General features: G+C 49.6%; 1 protein-coding gene across 1 annotated transcript; it reads left to right on the plus strand.

Annotated features, from left to right (window-relative positions):
* The first annotated feature begins 2,987 nt into the window (after window positions 1-2,987).
* Psrc1 (proline/serine-rich coiled-coil 1) lies at window positions 2,988-6,334 on the plus strand. The gene is made up of 6 exons (XM_013031879.1): window positions 2,988-3,047; window positions 3,138-3,195; window positions 4,466-4,907; window positions 5,229-5,415; window positions 5,502-5,750; window positions 6,240-6,334. The coding sequence occupies exons 1-6, from the start codon at window positions 3,029-3,031 to the stop codon at window positions 6,332-6,334; spliced, it is 1,050 nt and encodes a 349-aa protein (XP_012887333.1). The 5' UTR covers window positions 2,988-3,028.
* Window positions 6,335-9,281: the final 2,947 nt, after the last annotated feature.

The raw sequence follows: 9,281 nt of genomic DNA on the forward strand, positions 1-9,281 counted from the left end.
ATGCACCTAGATTGTTCCTACTTATATACTACCACTGGAGAAATAAGAGAATAGTCATGCAAATCATTTCTAGGGCCTTTTGCCTGTTCTGGGGCTTGAACGCAGGGCCCGGACACTGTCCCTGAGCTTCTTTTGCTCAAGGCTAATACTCTACCACTTGAGCCACAGAGCCACTTCTGGCTTTTTCTGTGTATGTGATACTAAGGAATCGAACCCAGGGCTTGCTTAAGCAAGCACTCTACCAATAAGCCACATTCCCAGCCCTGGCTTAAGAATTAAGAGGTGGGGAGCCAGGCATCAGGGGTTCACACCTGTAATCCTAGCTACTCAGGAGGCTGAGATTTGAGGACTGTGGCTCAAAGCCAGTCTTAAAACTTCCTAATTAAACACTAAAAAGCTGGAAGTGGAACTGTGGCTTAAGTGGTAGAGTGCTAGCCTTGAGCAAAAATTCTCACGGATAGCACCCAGGCCCTGAGTTCAGGCCCCAGGACTGGCCAAAAAAAATTGAGAGATCTGAGTCCCAGGTCAGGAAGTGGTGGAATAACTTCATTTATGATGCCTCAGACTGCAGCTTCTGCTGTGTTTAATTACTCAGCGGCCCTCTCTGAAAATTATTATATCTTCATCCTTCTCAGTTGAGAAAGAAAATCTTCGCACCGAACCTGCAGTCTTGCTCAGTGTGAAGATAAATTGTGTTTAAGGATACTGCCTGGGAGGGAGTATCATTTATTCATTAATTCATCATCCAAAACCCTAACACAGCTAACCATGTACACATTGTTTTGAAATAGGGAAAACAAACATAAAATACTTCCCAGAATAGTGAGTTGTTCTTATGCTAAGTGAAGAATTTGGGGGCATGAAATCTTTATTTTCTGCTTTTCTGTCATTCTAACGAAGACAAAAGATCCATCCCCTATCTTTTCTTGTTTTCAGTTCTTTCTGTCTCTGTCTCTCCTACTGAAATTTGCAAGGCACTGGTAGCTCATGCCTATAATCCTAGCTACTCAGGAGGTTAAGTTCTGAGGATCAGGGTTCAAGGCTAGCTGGGGCAAGGAAGTCCGTGAGATTCTTATCTCCAATTAACTACAGAAGTGGAGCTGTGGTTCAAGTGGTAGAGTGCCAGACTCCGGGGTGGGGGGGGGAGAGATAGAGAAGTGGGGGAGAAAGGGAGAGGAAGAGAGAGAAACTCTAGGACAGCACCCTGGCCCTGAGTTCAAAGCTGACACGCGTACACACACACACACACACACACACACACACACACACACGCCACATTTAGTGGCAGGAAACTGAAGCTTATGAACAACTTTCAACTGGTTAAGGCTTCCTTGCCTGCCCTTGGAGGGGTGGGTGAAGAAGTCTAGTGTTATCCCGGGCTCAGGTGGCGCCTAAGGCAAGAAGGACGGCAGTCACGTACCAGCTTATTCCCTTCTAATCTCTTTTGCCTCGAGTTTGCTTGAGAGACAAAAGCCACTGGCTCTGATGTCCCACCCTCCCTAGACCTTGAATCCATCTCCACCCACGGCTCAGCCTCACGGACACTGAAATGAGCTCTGCCCCTGGGGGTCCTTTCCCCTCTGCTGAATTCCAAGGCTGCTGTGCATTCGTGATAGGCACATCTCCCTCCAGCTGACCTCCACTTCGCAGACAAATCCTAGGAAGGAAACCCCCCCCCCAAAGGCCATAAATCCAGAGAATGGGAGCTCAGGCTCTCTGTTTACAGCACGGCTCCTCCGCCTTCCTCTATTACCTGGCGGCCTAGGCCATGGGCTAGGGGCACAGGGTACAAAGCTTCAATCTCACAGTTACCTTCCTAACCCTAGAACCCCGAGGGTCCCCGTGGCACCGATGAGCGAACCGAGGTCGGGGATCGGGTGAAGCCCAGCCAGCCGCGCCGCTGCCGGCCTGCAGCCTCCCGGGCTGGGACGCCAGGAAAGGGCAATGCGGTGTGGGACTCGCGGGGAGCCTCCCGGGACCTACGATACAAACGGTGGGGAAAAGCCACACGTGAGGAAACCGAGCGAAAGCGGCGCTTTGTATACTGATGCGCCCCTGGGAGCGGATCTCCGCCGGCAGCACGTCAGCGTCGGGGTGAACAGCCACGTGCCACTCCCTAGGACCGCAGGAGCGCAGGGAAAGCTCTGCAGGGAGGCGGAGCGGCGCCCGCAAACGACTCCCAGCGGCAGGGATCCACGAGGACGGGGCGGGCCGAGGGCTGGGGCGGGGCGCGAAGTCCACGCTGATTGGCTCGTTCTCCGGAGCGCCGCACGGCTTCCCGCCTGGAAGTTGAAGGAGGGACTCCTGGGCATGCGCACGTACACGCAGACTCCGCCCACCTCCCCAGCTATGGACCTATTAGATGGAGGCCTCCGACCTCTCGGATGGAACTCTCGGATGGACCTATTGGGGAACCGCTCTACGGTCGCTATATCTACAATCCACCCCTCCCCCCTGCAGACCATCGGGTGGCAGCACTGCGCGGCCCCGCCCCCTGAGGATCCACCAATGATTGCGTGTATGTGGCAAGAGTGGGTGGGACCTGAGAAATTCGAAAGAAGCCACGCCCCCTAAGAGCCGATTCCCGGGACCCAGTTGCAAGAAGAAAGCGTCTTGCGTGGAAGGTAAGGCGAGGGGGTGGGAGGGGGTGTGTGTGGAGACTGGCTGTGGGTTGGAGGTGTGGTGCAGGTGTGGTGCCGGGGGCAATGGAAAGGTGACTTAGAGAGAGAAAAACCCCGGAGGATAGTAGTTGGGAGGAAGGTGGGATTTACAAACCAGCTGGGCCAGGGAAGGTCGGGACACTGGAGGGCGGGATCTTACTGTAGCTTTCGCGGGAGGTCACCGGGCGGGTGAGGATCCTGGGTGTCTGCTTTTACCCTCGGCCTCCCGCCCCCTCCCTGCCTTGCACCTTGACTCTAGCTGGGGCCTTGGGCAGGATGGGATACCTGAAGGTAGGTGTGTTTTCTCTCCAGCCCAGGTGTGAGCTGACTCGCTTCTGCTACTGAGGAGGATTCTGCTCGCGTCTGCTATGGAGGATTTAGAGGAAGGTAAGGGAGTCCTTCTGGGAAGATTGAGGCTCTGAGATGGAGGGCCTGTCAGGGACTGAAGGCAGGCATCCACTTTTCTTTTCCCTCCAGATGTCAAGTTTATTATGGATGAGACCTTGGACTTCGGAGGGCTGTCTCCATCTGATAGGTATCAGTTCCATTAGGCTTACTTATTTTCCTCCATCCGCACCCCTTTGGCTCCAACTCTTCTGGCTAAATTGCTGTTAGCCTCTGGAGTCAGTGTTGGTAATTTAGCAAGGTTTGGTGCACTCAGGGTTGGTGGGCTCGGGCCTCATTTAGTGAGGAGAAAAGAGAAGCTGGAGTGAGATTTCAGAATATTAAGAAAGGTAAATGCACTAGATATGGTAGCGTGCATCTGTAATCCCTGCACCCACGAATCTGAGGCTGGAGGATCATGAGTTTGAGTCCAATCTGAGCTGCATAATGAGATCCTGTCTCAAAAAAACAAAAACAAGTTGGATGCTAGGGGCCCACTTCTATAATCCTAGCTGTTCAGAAAGCTAAGACCAAGTATCCAGGTTTAAAGCCATCCCATGGGGGCTGGGAAGGTGGCTCAGTGGTAGAGTGCTTGCCTTGCATGCCTGAGGCCCTGGGTTCGATTCCTCAGCACCACATAAGCAGAAAAAGCCAGAAGTGGTGCTATGGCTCAAGTGGTAGAGCACTAGTCTTGAGCTGAAGAGCCGAGGGACAGTGCCCAGAGTTTAGGCCCCATGACCGACAAAAAAAAAAAAAAAAAGCCATCCCATGCAAGAAAGTCTGCAAGACTCATCTCCAATTAACCAGCAAAAGTTGAAAGTGAAGTGGGGCCCAAGCAATAGAGTGGTAGCCTTGAATGAAACTGGAGTGGTAGCCTGAGAGAAAAAGCTAAGGGACACGTGCCCAGCCCTTCAGTCCAAGCCACAGTATTGGCACCAAAATTTTTAAAAAGTGCATTTTGGGGGGGGGGGTTGGTCATGAGGCTTGAACGCTGGGCTTGGGTGCTGTCCCTCAGCTCTTCAGCTCAAGGCGAGCGCTCTACCGCTTGAGCCACAGTGCCACTTCTGGTTTTCTAGTGGTTTATTGGAGTTAGTCTCATGGGTTGGCTTTGAAACTGATCCTCAGATCTTGCCTCCTGAGTAGCTAGTATTACAGGCGTGAGCCACTGGCGCCTGGCTATTTGCTATATCTTCATTCTGCCATTATTTCCAATATCACCACTTGCTAAAGATTTCTTGGGTCTCATCACCTTGAGGCTCGATCTCGCAGCCAGAATGGGCTTCAGGATTTGGGTTGTGGCTCTGGCCCTGGTGCAGAGATTTTGATCCTATAAAGTCTTCTGCTCGTGTGTGTGTGTGTGTGTGTGTGTGTGTGTGTGTGTGTGTGTGTGTGTGTTGTACCACATTTGTTTTCTGTCTTAGTCATGAGGAGAAGGACATAGCAGTGTCGATGACTCCAGAGAAACCACCCCGACGGGGCCTGTCCCATAGAAGTAACCCAAACGCAGTGGCTGCTGCCCCGCAGGGTGTGCGGTTCAGCTTAGGCCCTCTCAGCCCAGAGAAGCTGGAGGAGATCCTTGATGAAGCCAACCGGCTGGCAGCTCAGCTCGAGCAGTGTGCCCTGCAGGATGGAGAGAGTGCGAGTGAGAGCCCCGGGCCTCGCCGAGGGAAGCCCAGCCCTCGGCGAGAGACGTTTGTGTTGAAGGACAGTCCTGTCCGAGACCTGCTGCCCACTGTGAACTCTTTGGCTTGGAGCACACCCTCCCCCAGCAGCCTGACACCCCATCTCCGGAGCAGTGATAAGAAGGGGTCAGCCAGGACTCCTCGAGTGACATCTGGAAAGAGGCCCTCCAATGCGAAGAGAGTGAGTTTGGAGGGCATAGGTTGCATGTGTACCCGAACAGTATATGACACACAGAAGGCATAGAGCAGTTTCCTCGTGGATCAAATGGGGATTGTAATTCTATCCCTGGAATTGGAATTAGATGAAATACCATTTAAAAAAAAAAAAGCATTTACTACAGTGTCTCTAGGGCTCTGAAATAATGGTGATAATATTGGCAGCTAAACTCCGCCTTCTTCACTGGGATCTATACCACTCCTTATGGCTACTTCTGAATCCCTTAAATCAGAACAGATAACCCTCCAATCTAGTCTTTCCCTCCCCCCTCTCTGTCTGTTGCAGGAGTCACCCACTTGCAATCTGTTCCCTGCATCCAAAAGCCCAGCATCTTCTCCTCTTGCACGATCAACTCTTCCACCCCGGGGGAAAGCTGGGCCTCCACCCCGGGGAAAAGCTGGACCTCCACTCCGGGGGAAAGCTGGACCTCCACTCCGGGGAAAAGCTGGGCCCAGTGCCAGATCCACCACAAGTGAGACCCGGACAACACAGCTGTGGGTGATGGGAGGAGGAAAGAAGTAGAACTTACCTTGAAATGACTCTAATCCTTTTCACCAGGCCCTCCTACCCTTGTCAGACCAGTAATGGCTCCACAACCTTCAACCAGCAACTCTCAATGCCTGTCTAGGCCACAGGGAACAGCGACTAAGTCTTCCAGTCGACTACCTATTCCCTCGGCCATCCCCAGGCCTGCCAGCCGAATGCCACTCACCAACCGGAGTGTGCCACCTGGCAAAGGTGCCCTACCTCCCAATCCTCTGTCAACCAGGAAAGGGCTTCCAAGACCAAGTGCTACAGGGCAGAGAGGTAAGAAAGAGTGGACACAGGTAAGAAACCAAAAAAGAAGAAAATAGTCTCTGGCTCAGCTTCATTTCAACTTCCCAGAGCCACGGCAGCGACCACTTTATCTTCCTTACAAAAGATCTCTCTGTGTGAAGATGAGGCTGAGTTACAGGGAGAATGTGGAGCTGGCCAGAGACCAAGCTTTGATTTCCAAGCACTTTATGATTTGTCCTTTGGAGAGAAGCACATTGCCTTTATCTTTTATTACTTTGTGTGCATGGGTGTGTGTGTTTTATTGTATTATTAAGGTGTTCACTTCCTGCTTTTTTGCTGGTTAATTGAAGATAAGAGTCTCATGGACTTTTTCTGCCTGGGCTGGCTTTGAACCATGATCCTCAGATTCATCCTCCTGGATAGCTAGGTTTACAAGTGTGAGCCACCAGCTCCTGTTACTCCTTTTTGAGGTCACTGAAACTTATCACTAACTCATTTCTTTTGTTAACTCTTATCAAGCTGTTTCTCAGCGAGCAAATCTTCCTGTGGCTAGTGCCACTCGAAGCAGTCTGCAGCCCCCCAGAAAAGTTGCAGTCCTGGGACCTACTAGGTAAGATGGGTCCCTCCACCCCCATTATCTGGGCTTCCAAACTTCCAGGACACAGCATCCTTGAATTCGAGATGAAAAGATGGGGGGGGAGGGCGGTGACAAGGATCTCATATCTTTATTTTTAATTTCTATTGTAAGGTAATGTATAGGGGTTACAGTTGCATAAGTCAGGTAATGAGTACATTTATTTTTGAACAGTGTAAGGGTCTCATTTCTTCCTACTTCACAGGGACTTGAACTCAGCTTGATGACAGATGAGCACTTTAAAGCAGTTCATCCTTTTGTCTTTTCAGGTAAAGCAATCAGGACAGCAAGTAAGAATCCAATAGCAAACTACTCCAATCACTGCCTGCATGCACCTCTACCAGCAGGTCCAGATTCTAGCACATTCTGCCCCAGTAACAGGAAGAATAGATGCTGCCAGAGCCAATCCCCTGGGAGTAGAGACCATGGGATGGGGTAGATGGAGCTGGAGGAGACTCAAACTGTCTGGCACAGAAGAAGATGAGAGGGGAAGAGGTCACCTCCTAGTTATGAAATGGAAAATGAGAAATGCAGGCAGGTGGCTTGTCCTCTTTACCTCCAGTCTTGGGGTCAATCCTGAAGAATAGTCATCTTCTTCCTGGGTCTGTATTCAGTAGACATTTTACCACACATAAATATGGTATTCCACATGTAATCCAATCCACATAACGGCTTCTATAGCCATTCTCCCTGCCCTTCGAGGAAAGATTTGGAATCATATCTTCCATTGTTCTCAAGCCTGTTTGGAGAGGCGTGGCAAGCACTTGCTCTCCAGAACTTGTTTCCTGTGAATTCTGTGACTCCTCACAAACCAGTTGATGAGAAATACCAGTCTTCATTTTTAAAAATAAAGTGAATGTATTTTTGTATTTTTTTGTGTATATTAAAGTAGATTTAACAGATTTAGAGTATACCTCTTTAATTCTAGCTAGGGAACCAGACAGAGGCCTGAATAGCTCCTAAGACTTCCTAAGTTTTCAGTATATCAGGCTATGACTCCCTAACCTTCCCATTACCATTCAGTGGGAATAGACTTCTTTCTGTGGGTTTCTATATTATTTGAAGGGTCAGGTCACAGTTAAGTATAGCTTAATTCATAGTGCGTGAGGTTGTTGCTATTATTCATGCTAAACTTGAATGTCCTTTTCTGGTAAAACAGTGGAGCTTCTATCCAGGGAATTCACCAGCTTCTTGTCTGCCCTACATTATAAGTGAAGAGGCCTTTGGAAGTGTTCTGGACCTCTTAGGAGATATTAGAACACATTGTCACATGCTATCTTACATTATTAGTTTTCATTGCCCTACTAGATTTGAAAACTACTACTTATATGTGGCAGAGCATGGCATTATTTAGACAGTGTTTGAGCACAAGTTGGTAGGTGTTTATAGAATAACCAAGATGCTAACAGATTTAGCTTAGGGTTGCTCTCCTATTTGTAGCTGTTGATTTTTGTAACCCAAATTCTATTCTTTTTTTTTTGTTTGTCAGTCGTGGAGCTTAGACTCTGGGCCTTGGCACTGTCCCTGTCCCTAAGCTCTTCAGTTCAAGATAAGTGCTCTACCACTTGAGCCACAGTGCCACTTCTGGTTTTTCTGGTGGTTCATCCAAATTCTGTTTCATTGTATGTGCACACACACACACACACACACACACACACACACACCTGTGCACGGGACTCAGGACCTTGTGCTCTTACTGGGCTTTTTCTGCTCAAGGCAGGCAGGCACTCTTCTACTTGAGCCACAGCTCCATTTCCTCAACCAAATTCTGAATTCCTTAGGAGTTTTCGAAGAACTCTGTGTGGAACTAAGCAAAGGAAAAGTGGACTGCCAAGTCTATGTCCACACATTGCTCATAAGTATGCCCATGAGGTGCCTTCCTCAGTTGTGTGGAGTGAAGCACCCCTCCCAGTCCCTGAGATTCAGCAGCCTTGCATATATATGTATGTTTGGTTCTGGAAAAATTCTAGCATAAGGAAAGAAAACCGGATGGGCTTCCTAGCTTCCTGCTGCACTGGGTGTAACGATGAGAACCTTTTGGGCGCCTTATGCCCTGGCTGAAGCACCTAGTATCTGGACTATCAGCTAGCCTGGGCACAGCCAACGGGGCAGGGGGTGGGGGTGGGGCGAAGGGCAAGGCTTGAGGACTGTGTGTGTACCCCCCATGGGGCCTTAAGAGGCTAACTCAGCAACTGACTTGTGCTGTCGCCACCTGGTGGCCGGAAAGTGCATTTCCATTTTTGAGTTTTGCTTCCATCCCCCATGGCTTCCACTCCAAAATTGATTTAAAGAGCATTTTGTTGGCAGCGTTTGTCAAAGCTGCCTTTCTCGTCCAACTACCTGCTGGCCCACTTCCCTTTTGGCCTGCTTTCTATTTGTCATCCACTTCCTGCCCCGCCTCAGGAGCACCAACTGAAGCAGTTCATTGGCCTCTTGCAATACACCATGAACTGTTCTAAACACTTCACATGTGTTAACTCATTTAATCCTCCAAAGCTCAATTAGGCAATGCTGTTAGCATTGTCGTTTTGTAGGAAGAAAAACTAAGACACAGAGATTAAGTCCCTCAGTCTGGTTCTAGGCTGTGTGTTCACCATTACTACCTTACACTGCCCTGTGTTAACTCCTTTTCTAGTTTGTTCAATGAACCTTTGACAAACACAACATGGGACCAGCAGTAATGTTTCAGAACACTTAATACTAGTTTGAGCAGCTGCTTCATTTTCCAATGGAAAAAAAATGAGAATGGTCCACACTGTGGGTGTTTGAAAGTACCTAGCCACTGGGTACCCTTAAATTCCCACTGGTCACTTAACCAGCTCCCCTAATCTACTGATCTGCCCCAAAAAACAAACTCTGCCTGGTCTATGCAGCCTCTCTAACCACCCAGTCCCCCCTGTTCTGGTGCAGACATGCTGCCACTCCTC

Source organism: Dipodomys ordii, unplaced genomic scaffold (genome assembly GCF_000151885.1).
Source record: "Dipodomys ordii isolate 6190 unplaced genomic scaffold, Dord_2.0 Scaffold146, whole genome shotgun sequence".
Taxonomy (NCBI): Eukaryota; Metazoa; Chordata; class Mammalia; order Rodentia; family Heteromyidae; genus Dipodomys; species Dipodomys ordii.